General features: G+C 34.1%; 1 protein-coding gene and 1 pseudogene across 1 annotated transcript; both read left to right on the plus strand.

The window, feature by feature from the left end:
- Window positions 1-14,949: 14,949 nt before the first annotated feature.
- Window positions 14,950-19,569, plus strand: LOC132042528 (probable cysteine protease RD19D). The gene is made up of 5 exons (XM_059433051.1): window positions 14,950-15,286; window positions 16,410-16,712; window positions 18,093-18,212; window positions 18,331-18,574; window positions 19,075-19,569. The coding sequence occupies exons 1-5, from the start codon at window positions 15,086-15,088 to the stop codon at window positions 19,344-19,346; spliced, it is 1,140 nt and encodes a 379-aa protein (XP_059289034.1). The 5' UTR covers window positions 14,950-15,085; the 3' UTR covers window positions 19,347-19,569.
- LOC132042529 (U4 spliceosomal RNA) lies at window positions 17,666-17,811 on the plus strand (annotated as a pseudogene).
- Window positions 19,570-21,417: the final 1,848 nt, after the last annotated feature.

Genomic DNA, 21,417 nt, shown 5'->3' on the forward strand with positions numbered 1-21,417 from the left:
ATTTGACGGGACTTTTTAGGTGTTTATGGTTAAAAAAAATGCCTTGAATTCGCTTGATTTCTCCTTATGTTGCTACTCGCTGCTTCTTTGTTTCTATTAAATTTATGTTTATGCCTTTCAATGCGTTCCCCTTCCCTAATTCCTTATTTATTTTTTTCCAGAGAAAATGACTAAAATGGTCTCTTATGTTTGAGGGTAGTTCGAAATAGTCCCTTAAGTATGTAGTGAACAGTTTTGGCCGTTTAAGTTAGCCAAATGTTAGCTCTTTTAGCCTCCGACAAATATTTATAGAACTTTATCTGATAAATTTGATGAGAACTATGAAAAGGGGGAAATTAGCAGGAATTCATGTTTAGTGGTATAATTTTTGTAATTTTTGCTATTTTTGATTTATTTCAAAATCCTAGGGCAGTTGTTTGAGGTGTAATTTATGCTTTTTTTTTTTTTTTGTGTGTCTAGTGCAGCTCTGTGTTGCATATTTTAGGATTTGATGGGACTTTTTAGTTGTTTATGGTTAAAAAAAATTCATTTGTTTCCGTCAAATCTAACCAACGTAATTAAATATTTGTGGAGATTAAAAGTGTTAACTTTTGGCAAACTTAAGGGATCAAAAGTGTAAGTGAATACTTAAAGGACAATTCAAGACTCTCTCTCCTCTTAATTGCCTTTTTGTTTTCATTGTAGTGCTTTTATCCCTCCATTTTTGTTCAATTTAAAACCAGGCAGAAAAATATTATCAAACGTTCTAAATATCTTTCAGATTGCACAATCTTATTACAACAACTACGTATTACGTTTCAATCCCAGGCTTTTGGGATCGATTATATGAGTTCTAAAATATCATAAATACTTTGTTTGAGCCCGCTATACTGTATTTTAATAGTCCATACTTAGATTATCTAACACTGGGATTCTCTAATATACTATAGTGGTTACGATGTATCTTTAGATTGAACAATAAAGAAAGAAAGAACCTATAAAGTAAATTTAATCACCAGTTTCAAAACTATGTTGCTCGTACTTGTTAGGATTTTAAGCTCAAGCTTAGTTGGTGTGAATAAAAATGGAGGGAAAATTGAAAATTTGAGCAAAGTTCCTTTTAGAAAGAGTACTTTGTACCACATTGGTAGTGGAAAGAGAGAGTTGTGTGTTTATATATCAAAACACATCCTCTAGCTCATAAAGGGTTGAGAAGAGAGACTCCCCTCGCGTCGTCGTCATCGCTTGGCTCGGCTTCGGCTTCGGCTTCGAATGGACCAAATTTATTTTTTCAAAGTCATAATTTAATTTCCATTTCGGATATTATCTAATATCATTTCTGCACAAAAATTCATTTAATGTTTCATTTCGCGGAATTTCCAACAACCATTTTTTTTAAAAGGCAAGTCCTTCCCGAATGGTCACCTTGACCCTGCTTCATCAAAACCCAACGCTCTCTTTCCCCATATAAATTCTCGTTTCATTTTGACACAACGAAATCTGAACTTTCTGCAATTAAAATTTCTCAACTTCATCTCTTTATATTCAGTGCATTGTTTTAACAACTACTTGTTGACACCCGATTTTGTCCCGCCTTTCCTCCAAAATATCGATTTACGCTCCTAGCATTCTCGGACAAACTTTAAAAATAATTATTTATACTTTACTACAATTATTAGCTTTTATTAATACCTTTGTGTTTGTGTGAGTTTCTTTATTCTACCTGAAAGTCAGTGTTGTTTAGCTTATCAAATACTAGCCGTTATTAATTTGTTACTTATTCTTATCATCATCATCATCATCATCATTATTATTATTATTATTATTATTATTATTATTTGTTGTTATTATTATTACCAGTATTATCATAATTTGCATTATAATCGTTTCAGCATTTTTACCGCATTATGCACACGCATCGCATTTACTTCCGCACAACTAAATAACAACATTCATTTACCGTTGACTTTCAAAAGATTATTTCACGGCTATTACGACGTCATATAATTTTATTTGTATCTGATTACTAATAAATACACACTCTTATATGAGATAATATTTAACACATGTTAGCATATAATTAACTAATAAAATAGGTCTTTTACTTTCATTAGCCCATATTTTAATGTCCAAATTATTAGTCCAAATCCGCCCCGATCAACTTATAATTATTTTCGGACCAGGCTAGCAATGCCCAGCCCATGTTTAACTCAATTTTTCGGACCCATCAGCCCATTACACGACCCGGTCCACTAAAGCATCAAAACCCAAACCCTTTTCATTTTTCACAAAAGAAACTTACGAACCCTAAGCCGCGCCTCTCCTGTTGGCTTTACCTCCTATAAGACATTAGTTAAGGCAGTAGATCGCCCATTCCATTTCGGCAGTAATTATGGATTGCTTGTCGGGCTGGTTCCACAACCAGACGAACCCTAAGTCTAAGGTTCATCAACGTCGTTCCCCTTCCACAATTAGAAGTTCTTTTAGCTGCCTTGAAAACAAATTTTCGCACCCCTCTAAAAAATAGTCGCAATAGTCTGAGTTTCGGGTCAAGAATATTACTTACTTTTTTTTTCTATTTTCGTTTGCCTTGTTGCGGCTGTGAATCCGAGCATCGCAAGCTCGGATTCGAGTGCGAGCACATGACACTTTTGGTTAATCTCCGACGAAACTTAGCACCAAAAGATTCACCTTGAATACACGATGAAATGATTAGAAATTAACCCAACGTGAGCCAGACAAAATGAATCATAAATTCTCTAAGAAACTTCCAGGAAGTTTGAGCTTATTATCACATCTAGAGATAATTAGATGTAACTTAGAAACTTAGTTAAAGGCTCAAGCATAAACAGATGAAGGCTGCATATTTAGTTCAACATGCTTTCCTGCTAACAAAACAAATATACTGTCGATCCTAACTAATATCCCAAATTATCAATAGCCTGTGACTTAGTCAAGAACAAGGTTAAGGTGTCCGGAACAGGATATTTGCTAATTAAACACAAAACTCTAGAAAACCCGATGCCTAAACAATCAAACTGCTAATACTCTCAGAATATTCAACATGGATAAATAACATGAAAAGTTAATTTGTATAAACCATGGTCAGGCAAACTAAGAAAAGGATTTTTAAAACTAAGATTTAAAGTAAATATACTCACTGTTTACACCTAAACAGAAAAGTTAAATCAAGTCAATTGGTTATCTTTTTTTTATATGCAAACTTAAATTAACCAATAGTTTTATTGAACATAGTATTGATTATAGTCACTGAATGGATGTTTTTACAGCATATTGATGCTATTTTCTACTACCTATGCAAGAAGGGGAAGTATCAAAATAACAACAATTATAGATTCACCACTGCCAGCTGTATTTTTCACACTTTAGTTGCTAAAATTTACAAATCTTGGGAAAACCCCGATTCATCCACATGCGTTGCCGCAGAAGGAAGATGAACTCATGTGAGTACATTAACGGCACAGTCGTTGGCTAATGTACCATGGTATATCGTTGGACAACGTACTAATTCTGTCAATGTAAAAGAAGAAAATCACTGGATTTTGGTTGTGATATCTTTCACTGACAGGTGTGCTCTCATCCTTTGAAAAAATCATTCATTTTTCTACAAAATTTATATGTTTGTCATTTTCGTATTTTTCCTTTTTACAAACAGGTCCATCTACGTATACAACTCATACCGAGCCGGCAGTGGCATGATGCCGTTAGAGTCGGAATGAAAATGTTGGCTACCCTTGTCACACACAATCTACAAATGACCGATTTCTATGAGAAGAAAGGCGGATATAGATTTTGCCACTCATCCTCAGTTACGTAAAATAGAGAATGGACGGACAACTTTGACATTGTGAATGTAGACAATCTCCCGCAACAAGCTCCCAATAGCATGTAAGAATCTCTTCCAACAAAAAACACAATAAATACATCTATTTTTTTCTTGGGTTTTGATCAAGAATTTTTTGATTACTTATTTTTTTCAGGGATTGTGGTGTGTATGTGGCGACCTTTGCCGAATACTTGAGCTAATGAAGTCATCCCAACCGAATTCGATGCAAAGTGGCAGTATGAGATACTTGCCCTTTTATGTGACTATGCATGGGATAAGTCAAACAACAATGCATCAAGTGATAACGAAAGCGACTCCAAGACCAATTAAACCAGCTGATTACGATGCTTGATAAAGAGGATCTTGATTAGGCCACCAAGTCTTTTGTGTTTTTTATTTTCATGTTGAACAATAGCGTAGTTGGTTGCGACTTTTGTTGCCGTTTTTTCATTTTGGACATATCGTTTCAAAGAATGTTTTTTAGGATGATTAATGTTGAACACCACCTTATGGTTTTTATATTGTTGTTTCTTTCAAGTATGTTATTTTTTTCAATGTATAAGTTCCATTTTTCATTTTCTGTGAAATGTCTTCATTTAATAAAGTAGTATATATAACCAGTTAAATACAGTCGAAATATACATAAAATATATCTGAAATATATTCCATAAGTCCATTTTTTAATGTATAGTGTGTTACAAAAGTTAAAATTTCATCTAAATACACCTCAAATATATGTAAAAAATATATGAAATACAATTAATAAGAAGCCTAACAAGATTTATCTAACGTATCGTACAAAATAACTAAAATATAGCCCAAATATATACGAAATACAAATATTAAAGCTTAATTCCAAAACAAAAGGCCAAATCAGTTTACATAGAGTAGACTTTCCAAATCCCATTAAACCACCAATATAGCATAACATCTAAAATCATCGGATGTTCAACCATGTGAAATACAATCATACTAAAATAACTGAAATTTAAAGTAGAATTGTCTTAACAAATAAAATCAAAATGGACTTAATTATTCTTCTTAACGAGGGGCGGATTATCACACGAACGCTTGTTATGACCAAGACGTCCACATTTACCGCAAGCATTCCTGCGTTTACCAATCATCAACTCCCGTAATGGCTTGTCCCTCTTCTTTTTTGGCCTCCCAGGGGTCTCTTATAGATCTGGCATAACAACTTCATCTCGATATACTTTCAGAACATTCCCTCGGTCCTTATCGGAAGAGGATCAACCGGCACATCATATGTGTGTTCACAACTGTTTCTCGGCTTGAATAATTCCGAACAATATGCATCAAGAATAGCCAAATTTTTATTCTTTAACCGCCATGTACATGAGAACACGTATCTCGTCCGGTTGGAACATCCTACCGCAAGTTTTCTTCTTCAAATCGATTATGAAACGCCTCGGTCCATCATTCCTCGTGTAAACATATTCAGTTGACGCTTCAACCTGAGAACCATTTAACCAAAAAACAAGCATGAACCTGAGCAGTTTTACCATATTGGAAATATAGTTAAATATACATTAGATATAGTAAAATATAGATTAAAATTTTGTGCTGCAACCAAAGATACCCTCATTCGTATTGATGTGTACTCGTTGATCGACAACACTTTGATACCGCCTCATCGTGTTGTGAATGTGTAGGTACCATTTTTTCTATTTGTGCAATTCCATCTACCAAACATCTTCCTCACTTTTCAAGGAAATCAAAAATATGTAACTCTCTTGCAAGAACTAGCTTTTTTCCATTAATACATTCGGCTATATTCGAAGTCATTGTCCATCCCTCGTTAACAGTGAATAAAGCACTAGACCATTTATCCTTCCAAAGATCTTCCGTATCGTTTTACCCGAATATCAACATTCCCAATCTTCTCCATCAATTTATCGAACTCATCCCCGGCCGTATGCCTTCGCCGGTGAATAAAATATGGACTCAACACCTCACTGTTTGTTGTGTATTGCTTTGTCACATTTTTCCACAAATGCCATATACAAGCCAAATGAGGAATAGTAGGATACACCTTAGAAACTGCGTGTATTATGCTTTCATGTCGGTCGGACACGACACACATATTTTTCCTAACACCATAAGCTTGCTTGAACAGCTTCAAAGAACCACGTCGGGACTTATTATTCTCGTAATCTATCACACCATACGTTAGTGGTAGGATATTACCTACAAAAGTCAGTGTATATTTATAAGATATTCAACACATATTCTAACTGAATTTTGATCTCACAAATGTGTTTTTAGCAACATTATTGTTAAAACAACAGTATATATTTATGCTATATTCACCACATATTTACAGTGTATTTCAAAGATATAGTATTCAAAAAATTAACACCAAAGATATATACGTAGTATGTTTTTAGCAGCTTTATTTGCAAATCAATAGCATATTGTTGTATTTATAAAAAAAAAAAAAAAATCATAGAATAGAATTACACATACCTTCCATCCAAAGTACTTGCCGACACAAATGTACCATTATACGTTGATTTAAGCGTGTGCACCATCCACTACAACTATTGGTCTACAACACTCGAATCCCTTTATGAATGCTTTCGGGCTACAAACAAATACATAAACTCATTTTCTGGTGATTTATGCATTTTAACAAGCGATCCAAGATACGTTTATCAAGGATGTATATATATGCCGGCAACTTCGTACATGAATCATTTGGTTCACCTCCGAAATCTTTTATAGCCTTCTCTCTAGCTCTCCATGCCATCATATAAACATCTACGTGCCAAATTCATTTTTGACATCGTCTTTTATATCCCGTGTGTGACCTTCCTTTTATGGTTAGTTATTTTCGCCTTGACAACCGCTTCTCCAATAAACCAACTTGTTGCTTGTCGACGCGAATACACCTTGTCTTTCAACGGACATGTATGTTCGTCATCGAAAAAATCTAACTCGAACATTTCGTAATCCCCAATTCTCGACGCTCTGAACTTCCATTTACATTCTGGCGACCAACATGCCAGAGTATAGCTACATCATACAATGCAAATATTACATACTATATCAATTAAATACAGTACAAATATACCAAAAAACGTATCAGAAATATATTGCATCAGCCTTTTTTTAATAAACAAGTTGGTTAAATAAGTTAACAAAACATCTAAATATAGTACAAATATAATAGAAATACATCTGCACTTTCAGTCACCAGAATACATTTATAAACACATAACTTATAGCATTCGATCTCACTGTTTTGAAATTGAATCTTCCACGAATTGCATATTTCGTCATCACAATTTTCAAAGTTTCCTTATCCTGGTAAATTTGATCGACAAAAACTCCTTTCGCTTCAAGGTTTCGAAATTATTAAATTGTTATCATTCTCAAACGGAAGAACAACCTTTCCGTAGAATCACAAACTTCCATACCATCCCGATTCTCGCTATATCCAATTTGCAAGCACATCATCTCCAATAATACGATTACCACCGCATCATCTTCAACATCAAAATCATGAATACTAACGCACATTGAATACATCCCTAAAACTCTGTTTTCTCTCTTAAGCTCAACGTACACACGAACTCTCATATCGTTGTGTATTTCAATTGGTTGAAAATCGCCTTCAATAGTATATTTTATTGAAATAGTTTTCCTGACAGTATCCACGCCTAATTGATTTGTAATCGTAGAAACTAACTCATCATAATTGCAATTATCGTGAATACAACAAGATCAATTTTGTAATTCACAAAAACGATTTCGATCGTTCCAAAAACCGGAGTAATGACGATCAACGCAGCTTACGCTAGTCATTATCCTGTTGTTTTCGAATACAGCAATGTGTTATATTCAATTTAGCTGATAAAATTATATATTGAATCTATGAATCTGAGTTTTCGTATATTCAAAAATTCAGAAAAGGCGGAAAAATAAAAAGGTTGCAGTGAAAACATTGTTACCTCAATTATGAAGTCAACTTGAATTCGATATTTCAACAGATGAAATCAAATATATATTCGTCGTTCTAATGGAACTCTGTTCACTGGTTTGATATTGTTATTTTTCAAAGATTTTTGATGAACTAATCGTTGAATCTTTTATTTTTGGTTAAAAATATGAATGTACTTTTTTGAATTCAATTTTTTTTGAATTTGTTAGCTGTTTGAATGCGATATGGGATCAGATATGGAATGGGAGGATATTTGCGTGAATCAGGGAACAATAAAACTGATTTTAATTTAAATTGGAACAGATTTTGTTTTCATAAATATAGCAATTTCGCTAGCCCAGTGGTCTGTATTTCCGCTATATTTGCACTATATTTTAGTACACCGCCGACTAGCTAAATATAGACAGATCTAGCTACGAATTGTAAATATATAACATGTAGTTATAGGTTGTTAGAAGGAGCTAAAAGGTAGCTGTTTATGAAAATTTTACTTTAAATTATCTATTCCTTCATTTATCTTGTGCATTTAATTCGTATTATGCAACTAACTCTTTGTTTGTTTTGTTTGTTAACTTAGATGAGCCTTAATGAATTGATAGGTTTAGTCATAGTGTAATGGGTAGTTGACTTAAGGGAAAGCTAATAATTAATTTCATAAGATTCATTTTTCTTCTTTTTATGTTAGAATAAGTTATAGTATCTATAATATTTATATTTATTAGAATCATTATTTTTCACTAATGAGAACATATGTTTTGAATTAGAGAACTACCTTTTGTTTCTTTATCATCTTAAAATTTGAAATATAGCAAGTACGTAAAACATGAATTTAAGTATCGCAAGTTTGACTTAATCACGCGTTTTTTTTTTTAAGTATAGTTAAATAAAGCTAAATAAAAAAAATAAAAATAAAAAGAGAAAGAAAACTCACTTCCTTTTGGATCCTATTTATAATAAACCTAGATTATTCCACATTGCTATATTCATATAACATATCCAAAGTTCGAATTTGCTAAACTCTTTTCTTAGAAAGCTATCACTTTTAGGCAAATTATCATAATTTTTTACAAACCTCATTCTAAATAGCATTATATTTAAAGCTTTAGCAATATTTATAAATTTTATTTTAAATGGCATTTGAGGTTCCCCTTTATGTACATTATTATATTTTTCTATAAGTTTTATTCCAAAGAGCATTTTTTAGTTAAAGCCTTAATAATATTTATAAGTAAACGACATTATTACATTTTTTCTTTTAAAACCTTAGCAGTATTTACAAATTATTTTCTTAAATTTTAAATATTACATTCGCGTCTTTAGCCCTAATTAATTAACCTAAGTTTGGCCGGTAAACCGTAGTTAACGGATTCTAGAGGATGCCTAACCCCTTCCCTTTAGGATAATTAGAACCCTTACCTAGAATTAAAATTTAAGCAGACCATTAACGGGGTTTAGTTAGCTTACCTTAGTTAATAAAATAGGTGTTCTAATTCACCCTTAAATTAATTAGGTGGCGACTCCTTAAAATAAATAAAATAGGAATCACCAATATGTCGTACTCTAATTTAACCGGTTTAAATGGGGTATAACACTACTAACTGTAAGTGTCCTGTGATTTGCTCCGTTAATTTGAGTTCGTCGGAGTTCTGTGGTTTGCATTGCCGCTACTACAGAAACATTCTTCCGTTCTATCCTGGGAGGAAGTAACCCAGATCCTTTGGCAACAGTGAGGGGGTTATATTTCCTTAAGGGTACACAAGCAACTTGTGGGCTCGGAAGATTTTTCTACTTCTTCTACATTGTTGTGTTCACTATTTCTGTTTCTGGTTTTGATTAACGAACACAAACTGATATACTAATCACTGCTGTGCTTTACGGATAATAACAAGCTTAAGGAACTATATGCATTTAGTCATTTGTAATCGATTTGAAGATATAAACTCTTCAGCGAGTTAATCTAGTCTTTTGTCCTCGATTTGAAGATATAAATTCTTCATCGAGTTTATATTCAGTTTGAAGATTAAAACTTCACTGATTTATTAATATCATTTGTGTGTCAATTTCTTTTCAGAAAATGACTACTGGAACAGAACAACAAACTAAGTCTGTGAATGGTACCGCCACAGCGGCAACGGCTACTGCGTCGTCGAGTCGCACTACACCGGCACCAGCGTTGGCCAAGGAGTAAAAGCCAAAAAAATTACCGCAGATCGACTTCAAAAGGTGGCAGCAGAAAATGTTCTTTTATCCGACCACCCTTAGCCTACAAAGATTTATCAATGAGGACATTCCCCGTCTTGCCTCGAGGACACTCACGATAACGAGAAATTTATGGTACTTGAGGCATGAAAACATTCTGATTTTATGTGCAAAAACTACATTCTCAATGGCTTAGAGGATGGCTTGTATAATGTCTTCAGTGTGTGTAAAATGTCTAAAGAATTGTGGAACGCACTTGAGAAGAAGTACAAAACAGAAGACGCGGGATTGAAGAAATTCGTGGCTGCAAAGTTCTTGGATTTCAAAATGGTGGACAGCAAGTCCGTTATGTCACAAGTTCAGGAACTACAAATCATAATCCATGATCTTCTAGCGGAAGGTATAATCCGAATCAATATTTTTATTAAATATATTGATTATGTTTCTAATGTTAATTTATTAATTAAAGGTATGGTCATAAACGACTGTTTCAAGTAAGCAATAGCGATTATTGAGAAGTTGCCTCCGCTGTGGAGAGACTTCAAAAATTACTTGAAACACAAATGAAAAGAGTTTGAAGATCCGATTGTGCGCCTAAGAATAGAAGAAGACAATAAGGCTACAGAAAAGAAGTCATGAGCAAGTTCAACAATTGCGGGAGCAAGTTCAACATTTGCGGGGCAAATGTTGTTGAAGAGGCACCAAAGAAAAACAACAAGAGAAAGAGTTCGTCTGGACCTAAGAATTTTTCGCCAAAGACAAAATTCAAAGGCAGTTGCCACAATTGCGGAAAAATAGGACACAAGGCTGCGGAATGCAGAGCTCTGAAGAAAGAAAACAAAAAGCGTCAAGCAAATATGATTGAAACAAACGATGAAGTGGAGAACCTATGTGCCATGCTCTCCGAATGTAATTTGGTAGGAAACTCTAAAGAATGGTGGATTGACTCTAGGGCTACTCGCCATGTGTGTTCTAACAAAGGATTATTTTCATCCTATGCTCCCGCAGGTCCAGACGAGACTATCTTTATAGGAAGCTCGTCGACTGCCAAGGTTGAAGGAGTTGGAAAGATTTGCTTGAAGATGACGTCAGGAAAAGTGGTGACGCTAAATAAAGTTCTCCATGTTCCAGATATTAGGAAGAATTTAGTTTCTGTTGCACTTCTCGTTAAAAACGGGTTTACGTGCATTTTTGTTTCTGAAAAAATTGTACTTAGCAAGAATGATATGTACTTAGGAAAAGGTTATCTGAATGAGGGCCTTTTCAAACTCAATGTAATAGTGATTGAAATGAATAAGAATGTTGTTTCTTCTTACTTGCTTGAGTCAAATTCTTTATGGCATTCACGTTTGGGTCACGTCAACTTCAAAACGTTGCGGAAAATGATTAATTTAGAAATATTGCCTAAGTTTGAATGTAATAAAAACAAGTGTCAAATATGTGTGGAATCAAAGTATGTTAAACATCCTTTTAAGTCAATTCAAAGGAATTCAGGTCCTTTAGACTTAATTCACATCGACATTTGCGACATGAAGTCAACACCATCTCGCGGTGGAAAAAAATACTTTATAACTTTTATTGACGATAGCACAAGATATTGCTATGTTTATTTAGTTAATAGTAAAAATGAAGCAATTAATGCATTCAAGCAATATAAAAATAAAGTGGAGACACAACTAAATAAAAAGATTAAAATGATCAGAAGTGATAGAGGTGGTGAATATGAATCTCCTTTTGAAGAGATTTGTTTGGAATATGGCATTATTCATCAAACAACTGCTCTATATTCACCTCAATCCAATGGGATTGCAGAAAGGAAAAATAGAACCTTAAAAGAAATGATGAATGCATTATTGATAAGTTCTCAAGTTTACTAGTAACTTGGGGAAAGCTATTCTTACTGCCAATAGAATACTTAATCGAGTTCCCCATAGCAAAACACAATCCATCCCATATGAAAAATGGAAAGGAAGAAATCCTAACATGAAATATTTCAAAGTGTGGGGGTGTTTGGCGAAAGTGCAAGTTCCTAAACCTAAGAGGGTAAAAATAGGACAAAGTTGATACGTGTTTTTATTGGATATGCAACGAACAGTAAAGCATATCGATTTCTGGTTCATAAATCAGAAAATCCCGAGATTCAAGTGAACACGGTAATTGAATCAGGCAACGCTGAATTTTTTGAAAATATATATCCGCATAAAATTGAATGTGAGACGTCTAGCATAAGATCTAAATGACCTCGTGAAGAAGTAAATGACAATATTCATGGTGAGGAAAATCCAAGACGGAGCAAACGTCAAAGGACATCTACATCCTTTGGACTAGATTTTCTAACATTTTTGTTGGAAAATGAACCTCGAACTTTTAAAGAAGCTATGTTTTCCTTAGAAGCACAATATTTGAAAGAGGCAATCAATAGTGAAATAGAATCCATATTAAACAATCATACTTGGGAATTGGTTGACCTTTCTCCAGGAAATAAAACCTTAGGTTCCAAATGGATCTTCAAACGGAAAATAAAGGACGATGGCACATTTAACAAATATAAGGCAAGACTTGTTGTTAAAGGATTTAGAAAACGAGAAGGTCTTGATTGTTTTGATACGTACTCACCGGTAACACGAATTACATCCATTCGGGTGCTAATAGCGCTAGCCGCTGTGTACAATCTTCAAATCCATCAAATAGATGTTAAAACAGCCTTCTTATGGAGATTTGGAGGAAGAAATCTATATGGAACAACCTGAAGAGTTTGTTGTTCCAGGAAAAGAAAAGAAGGTGTGCCGACTTGTTAAGTCTCTTTACGGACTAAAACAAGCACCCAAGCAATGGCATGCAAAATTTGACCAAACAATGTTGGCAAACGGGTTCAAGATTAACGAGTGTGATAAATGTGTGTATATTAAGAACACTCCAAATCATATAGTCATTGTTTGTTTATATGTAGATGATATGTTGATAATGAGTAAAGACATTGCCGACATAAATGCTACAAAACGCATGCTTGCTAGCAAATTTGATATGAAAGACCTAGGAGTTGCTGATTTAATTCTAGGATTTAAAATTCAAAGAACTCCTCAAGGTTTAGCATTGTCTCAATCTCATTACATTAAAATGGTACTTGAAAAATTCAAATATTTGAATTTCAGAGTCGCGAGAACTCCAATTGATTTGAACCAGTCCTTTGTAAAGAATAAAGGTCAAAACAAGTCTCAATTGGATTATGCTCAAGTGTTGGGAAGTTTGATGTACATAATGAATTGTACACGACCTGATATAGCTTGTGCTATAAGTAAACTGAGTTGATATACTAATCACTGTTGTGCTTTACAGATAATAACAGTACTCTCTAAAAATCTTGAAGCCCTCGTGACAGATCCTCCAAAAATGTCCACATGCACCTGTTGACATTTTCAAGGAATCCGAACGATATAAGCTCAAAGCGGTCAATGGTGGCGCTGTCAATCAAATGTGCTATTCTCTTTCTATATATCATCTCTATTGCAATCTCCTGCAACTTTTCTCTTGCTTTCCAGTGTTTTTTTGTTTGTAATTGAGTATGAAAACCAACAACTCCATTTATACATAAATATGTGGTGTTAGATATGCAAGGGAAGATTGAGCGTGTGATCAAGCTTATTGAAGAGGATGGAGATTTATTCGCAAGGCTGAAATGTACTACAAGAAAAGGGTACCACAGGTGATCATAAACTTTGTGGAAGAATCCTATCGTGCTCAAAGGCGAACCTAGGATTTTAAGACGGCGGGGGCACCATTATCTTAACATACACGGGAACAAAATTTTAAATGATGACTGAGGGATAATACCGTGTCGGACCGGTCATTAATAGCGTAGCAGTGGCGAAAATACAAGCATATAGGTGAAAAAAATTGTGTTGGAGTTGAGATTTGATCTCGGGTGGTGACCAGTGAGAACTCAGGAGCACTCCTACCAACTGAACTATTTTTTGCAATTATGTTTGAGGGGTCCTTTTAAAATATATCATAGTTTTTCAAGGTATACAAATATATACTTCCTCCGTTTCAATTTATGTGAACCCATTTGACTGGGCACGACATTTAAGAAAGAATGAAGACTTTTGAAATTTGTGGTTCAAAATAAATCTTGAATATTTGTGTGGCTGTAAATCATTTCATAGAGTGAATTTGTTTTCAAATTAGGAAAGAGGTCATTCATTTTATCACAGACTAAAAAGGAAATAGGTTCACATAAATTGAAACAGAGGGAGTATATATATAGGGTTTTTTTCAAAGGGGGGCACGTGCCCCCCACCAACACGTTGGGTCCGCCCCTGATCGTGCTTACTGCCCAATATTGGCTGAAACGATACAATCATGTGTCGAAGGAATTGCAGACCGCCAAAACTCAAGAGTATCAATTTTTAAATTTGTGCTCCCCAGCAACGTTTTGTATATCCATTTACTCCGTCAGCGGTTAGTTTTTGCCTTCTATTTTTTGAATAAATAATATCTAATATGTTTTTTGCGAAATACGTTTATATTCATTTTGAAAATTTTCAAAAGAATGTAATCCCTCCCAGTTTGACTAAATGCGAAGTTTAAGAAATAAAGAGAGATTTATGAATTATGAGATCCTAATTTAAAGATGTATATAATGTACTAAAATATCAATTGAATTTTATGATTATAAGCTTGTCACGTAAAATGTTTGAATTTTCAATTTATTTTTTGAGATTGACCGAAAAAGAAGCAGAACACCTGGACGGAAGGAGTATTAGTTGAGACGTATGGTTTAAGTAGTTGGGAGGGGAGTAATGTGTAAATGAAGAAAGAGAGGGGGGCAATTTTGTAACAAAAAGTGGGGGGCGAAGTAGTTGTGCACGTGGAGATCAGTCAGAAGCTTGCCGTTTCAAACCCCTTCTACGTGTTTTATAACCAAGTGAATAATCTGCATGCTGCTTTGAAGATTGAACAGTGACGCCTTTTACTTTCTATTCCCTAGATTGACCCTTCAATTTTCCTCTTTTCTTCTTCACTCTATTACTTGAAGAGGCAAAGCAATTTGGAGCAGAGCAAAAAACCAAACAATCAGCAAAAGCACCAGAAAAAAAATGGAAAAAGGAGGGGGTCTAACATATGCATTAAGCGTTACAATTCTAACATGCACGCTTTCTCTACTTTCCTTCCACCATACAACATCAGCAATTCCAGAAAATTCCATAATCCGGCAAGTCACCACCGCGCACCGCGGAAACCACCACCACCACCTCCTCGGCACCACCGCCGAGCACCGATTCAAGTCATTCATACAGGTGGGCGTGTTTATGAGTCGATTTTGGCCAAATACACTTTAGCCCCATTTTTTAATTATTAAAACCAAAAACTAAAAATACTACATATTCATCGTTTGGTTGTTGTGAGTTTGGTTTAACCTAATGATAATTCTTAGCTTTTTAAAAAAAAAAAATCACTTTTTTTGGAATTTTGGAGTTGGAGTTTGGCCATAGTTCATGAAATTGTAGTTTTTGGTGAAAAAGTGAAAAAAGTGAAATTTTTTGAAAAATGAGTTTTTGGTATTCCCGAATACAACTTCAAGTTGTATTCGGAATTCTTATCACCAAACGGTGAAAAGTGAAAAAAGTGGGAAAAAAAAATCCCGTGAATAAGTAGGCGTTTACAACTTCAAAAATTTTATCACCAAACGGTGAAAAGTGAAAAAAGTGGGAAAAAAATCCGGTGAATAATTCTTATGGCCAAACGCCTACTTAAAAAAAGGTTTTTTCATTAATTTTCAAACTTATAATTCGTTATTACCTTTTATTGCGGGAGCTATAGTTTTCTTGAATGAAGGAGAAAATGCATTAAGATCTATCTAAGCTTAGAAACTTTAACCAAGTGAATAAAGTGTACGAGAAGTATAATTTTTTTAAGGTAAATTTCATACTCTCTCCGTCCGAATTTATTGGGCACCATTTATTTGGCACCGCTTAAGAAAAAAGGAATAATCTGTTGCGCTTAAGAAAAAATATTTTTAGATATTACCACGTTTGGTACAAGGTATAAATTTAGAAAAAAAGGTTAAGCCCTAGATATCGGTATGGATGCAAATCATATCATAAGTTAAATTGTATCTAAATATAAAAATGTGACTTTTTTTGGGACCGACAAAATATAAACAGTTTTTAGAAAAAAGGTTAAAGTATGGATGCAAATCATACATAGCTTAAATATTGTGACTTTTTTTCGGTACAAAATAATGAAAGAAAGTGTAAATATTGGGACATATGGAGTAGTTGTTTTAATAAAACCAAATCAAATCAAATATTAGTTGATTTTTTGATATTTAGAACCAAACCAAACCCAAAAACTATGAATTTATATAACCTGTTTGGTTCGGTTTTTCGATTTGGATGTTTTTAACACCCATACGTACAGGAATACAGCAAAGAGTACAGTACACGCGAGGAGTACATACACCGACTAGGAGTTTTCGCCAAGAATCTCCTGAGGGCAGCTGAGCACCAGGCTTTGGATCCTACGGCTGTTCACGGCGTTACGGAGTTTTCTGATTTAACGTCGGAAGAGTTTGAGAGGATGTATATGGGCGTTAAAGGTGGTGATCGGACATCCTTGTTGGGACAGGTTGGTTCCCACCACGCGCCTCCGATGGAAGTGAAAGGCTTGCCGGAGAGTTTTGATTGGAGAGAGAAAGGTGCCGTTACTGAGGTGAAGATGCAGGTGAGTTGTATAGTATAGTATCAGTATGGGAAAAGCTATCTTTGGTTAAATATACTCCCTCCGTTTCAATTTATGTGAATCTTTTTAGAGTACGAGGGTCAAACTTTATAACTTTGACCGTAAATTTTGTTAGATATTTTAAGTTTGTAAAACTAAAATTTATATATTTGAAAACTATTACTATAAGTCATGATAATTTATAATTCAAATAATTTTGAAAAAATGTAAGAAAAACGTGATCAAAAACCACCTCGTAGACTCCCCAAATAGTAATGGGTTCACATAAATTGAACAGAGGGAACAGAGGGAGAGGGAGTATATATTATCAGTTGATCCCATATTAACAAAACATGAACAGAGATGAAATAGCTTGTAAAAAAATTTGCAAATCAAAACATAAAGCCTATTTCAATGTTGTTTCACTCAGTTTGAATGAGTAAAGTTAAAAAATAGTTTCAGCGTTGCATCAATGTAATGCCTCCTTTTGCTTTTCAGCAAATGAGTTTAGAACTGTGAGGTTTTAGGTTTGGATTTCATCCACAAAAACAAACACTAGTGAGGTATCCGTGGCCCCGAACAACATAGTTATTAAAAAAAATTATTATTACCACAACTTTTTAGATCAAATTGGAATAATAATTTAATTTGTAGAATAGCATTACTCACTAAGTTCCATTTTATGTGGCGATGTTACTATTTGGAGAGATGAAAGAGGTTTTTTCTGTATTTTCTTAAACATTTTTGAATAATTGATTATTGTGGCTTGGAGTAATTTCAATTAATGTAGTTTGCGAGTATGTAAAATTTATTCGAAAGGACGTGTAGGAGTACAAGTTAGGGAGTGCTTATTTCTTTTCATTTCAGAATATAATGAGAATATTTTAATCAATGCTATTTAGCTTTGATCATGAGAAATGACGATCTATTAACTACTCCTATATGAAATTATTACGATCTTTGTGCTTGGGGCAATGACACAGCTAGCGAGGTTCTAACTGAGGCGTTCCTGTTGCTGGTTGAAAACTATTTCCAAACTTCGGCCTTGGTTTTGCCGTGGCTGTTGAGAATATTTGAATGGGCTTCCCTTTTGGGTAAAGCCCGAAATACATATGGAATTACTTCCCAAAATGTTATAAAGACTGTATTTAAGACTGGCTACCATATGATACCTCAATATCCTAACGAAATGAGTAACGTTTTTGCGTCAGATCAAACCATATCTAGTCGGCTAGTCCCACTGGATAAATCAATTTTGTTCCTCAACTATAGCTACAAGCCTACGAGTCGTATCTATTCTCATTGCAAATTCCTATCCCTTCAAAGGGAAAAAGTATGAAAGTGTTATGGCTTAGTGATTCTCATCCCTGCCAATGAATGCAGGGGACTTGCGGATCATGCTGGGCGTTTAGTACCACAGGATCCATTGAAGGAGCCAACTTCATTGCCACCGGCAAGCTTCTAAATCTTAGTGAACAACAGCTTGTAGATTGTGATCACACGGTTAGCTCTTTTCAGATTTGTATATTTAAATATCCTGCTTTATTTGTGCCTTTGTTTAGTACTTAGTTCTCAATACATTCATGACTGATGACATTTCTTTTTTCTCTTCCAAATGAAGTGTGATAAAAAGGATAAAAAAGCTTGTGATTCTGGATGCTCGGGAGGCCTAATGACAAATGCATACAAGTACTTAATCGAGGCCGGAGGAATACAAGATGAAGACTCTTACCCATACACTGGTAAACGTGGCGAATGCAAGTTTAGACCAGACAAAGTCGCTGTAGAAGTGTCCAATTTCACCAATATTCCCATCGACGAGCAACAAATCGCTGCTTATTTAGTCAATAATGGACCTCTTGCAGGTAAGCACACTTTCATTGCAACTATTCGTTGATATGATGTGTGCACAAAGATCACCTCTAGACTAAAGTGTACTTCGTTTTTTTTTTTCCTTGGGCAAGTTACACATTTGGCCAGTCAGCCAAAAATAATTACATTCGCTAGCCAAACATACAAAAATATACATTATTATGGATACAAAATGTATATTTTATATATATTTTATGTATATTTAGATGGATACAAAATGTATATTTTATATATATTTTTTATGTATTTATACATTCATATACAAAAATTGTACATTGGTTGGCTATTATTTTGGTGGGCAGTTATGTATGTCAATTTCTATTCTTTCTGTTTTTGTGTAGTTGGGTTGAACGCTGTGTTTATGCAAAATGTATATTTTATATATATATTTTATGTATATTATACATTCATATACAAAAATTGTACATTGGTTGGCTATTATTTTGGTGGGCAGTTATGTATGTCAATTTCTCTTCTTTCTGTTTTTGTGTAGTTGGGTTGAACGCTGTGTTTATGCAAACGTACATCGGAGGTGTATCGTGCCCGTTAATATGTGGAAAGAGGTGGATTAACCATGGTGTTTTGCTAGTTGGTTATGGCTCGAAGGGGTTCTCGATTCTGAGATTGAGCAACCAGCCATACTGGATCATAAAGAACTCGTGGGGAAAGCGATGGGGAGAACATGGATACTACAAGCTTTGTAGAGGACATGGCATGTGTGGAATGAACACAATGGTTTCTGCTGTTATGACCCAAACCTCCTAAGAAATGAATAAGTAGCTCTGCTCCTATACTCTTGTAAGTTAAAATAATTTGTAGTGACTAGTGAAGTTCACTTCTTAAACTTTTCATCTTTCAAGTGTTTGAGCTTAGGTGCAGGTGTATAAAGCCTTTTCTTCTCTTTTAGACTTGAAAGTAACTTGGCCAATACAACTATGGATTCTATCATGTGGTTTTTATTGATTAATGTTGTCAAAATGTCGTGTAATCTTGTCTGAGTTATTGGTTTATGCTTTATGATCTAAGTAATATACACGCTTATTTTCAAGATTTTAAATTTCATAGGCTTACCAGATATCATTTGTAAAAAGTAAAAAATTATTTACACTGATAGGGCATAAAATTTAAACTCTTTAGTGAAGACTATTTTGATGCCTAGTTTGATTATGTTCATCCAATCATCCGTGACGTGATGCATATAAAAGGTTAAAAGGTAAAGTGGTTTCTTCTATTGCCCATTGTGAGTGGGTCATTTGCACCTTTTTCCCTATTTTGTGCTGGTCTTTAATTTCTACCCTTCAAATGAGCTGGTTTTCAATTTTTGCTCTTCAAAATTACTTCATTATGAGTCACGTTATAAACTATAAAACTCGAACTTCTCCATATTTTTATTTTCTTAACTACATACTTATAGATGTGTTAGATCAAATACGGTTCTAAGTTTCTACTTCTAGTGCTCGAGGAGTCTGCTATATAATTTTGAAGGCATGTTCCGGCAGGCTTCCAGCAAGCAGTAATATTTCCATATGCTTCATCATTTCGATATTTATGTTTCTAAAATGCTATATACCTAATTAAATTCTGTATGATTTCTTTTTTTATTAGTGTTTTAATATTATAATATTATAACTAATTAAATTTGGTATGATCCTTCTTTTATGTCTCCTAGAATTGGAACTCGGAGAGTGCGTGAAAGGAAAGGTAACCATTATTATGTATGTATGAACTGCAAATACCGTTGTGTCATTATTTCGACCTAAGAAGTAAGAACATACACTTCATGATCAAGTGCACTTTTAAATATTTTAGCATTAAATCATATCTAAAAATGAGGTTCATAATATTACATGTAAAAGAATTTTTCATATAAATTTAGCACGTATTTTGGATAATGCTCCATCCGCCTTACACTTCATGATCAAGTGCACAAATTAACTTACTATATCTGTAAAATGAGGAAATATCACATGTTAAGGAATCAAATCAAATTATTTGTCTCAAATTATGGCAGTCGTACTAAAATAGTTGTCTCAAAATATTTGTCGTCATAGAAGTTTAAGGCATAATTAATTATTTTTATCCATTTTACCCTTAGTAGAATTTTGTCATTAATGCAAATGGCACAAAAATAAAGTAAACATTTAATAGAGAGATTATAATTAATAAGGGTAAAATAGCTCAAATACCCCTCCTAATTAATATTTCTTAAGAGGAGTGTGTAACAAAAAAAGCGACAAATAATTTGAGAATGATGGAGTAGTACTCTCAGTATTTTTTTAATTCTAAATATCGGATACCTTATCGAATAATAAATTTTTTGAGACTTAAACTAGAATACCGAAATTTAGAATATTTCTTTTTTAAAAAAAAAAAATTCAATCTGATAATTCCATATATACCAAAATTTTCGATTTCAATTCGATAGTTCTAAATGACATATTAATACTTGTTAAGATCCTACATTATAAAAAAGTAAGGATACTTTTCCTTATTTATAAAATATACCAACTTAATTATAAAACATACCAGATCTAAAAAATTAAAAGCCCACCCTTCTCCCTATGGGCGGAAATTCCAATCCCTCTAAACCCAAAAATTTGTTCCACCCCTCGTTCTCCTTCGATAGTTGAGGGCTTAAAAAAACACTAACTTAAGTGAATCCGGGATTCCTAGTGGTCTTCGATGACGATGAAGATTTCTCCGATAGCGACTCCGATGATGGCTTCTAGGAAGACATGGAAGTCCTCAAGAAAAAGGTTGCCTTCTTGCCAGCAAGGATTCTGATGACTTCCTCATCTTCCACCAGCGATATCGGCTGTTGTATGGCTCTGCGACG

Source organism: Lycium ferocissimum, unplaced genomic scaffold (genome assembly GCF_029784015.1).
Source record: "Lycium ferocissimum isolate CSIRO_LF1 unplaced genomic scaffold, AGI_CSIRO_Lferr_CH_V1 ctg1593, whole genome shotgun sequence".
Lineage (NCBI taxonomy): Eukaryota > Viridiplantae > Streptophyta > Magnoliopsida > Solanales > Solanaceae > Lycium > Lycium ferocissimum.

Coding starts and splice junctions, on each gene's coding strand:
- LOC132042528 (XM_059433051.1), top strand. CDS start 15,086: ATGGAAAAAGGAGGGGGTCTAACATATGCATTAAGCGTTACAATTCTA. Junction 16,713..18,092: donor TTACTGAGGTGAAGATGCAG/GTGAGTTGTATA, acceptor CAATGAATGCAG/GGGACTTGCGGATCATGCTG. Junction 18,575..19,074: donor CAATAATGGACCTCTTGCAG/GTAAGCACACTT, acceptor GTTTTTGTGTAG/TTGGGTTGAACGCTGTGTTT.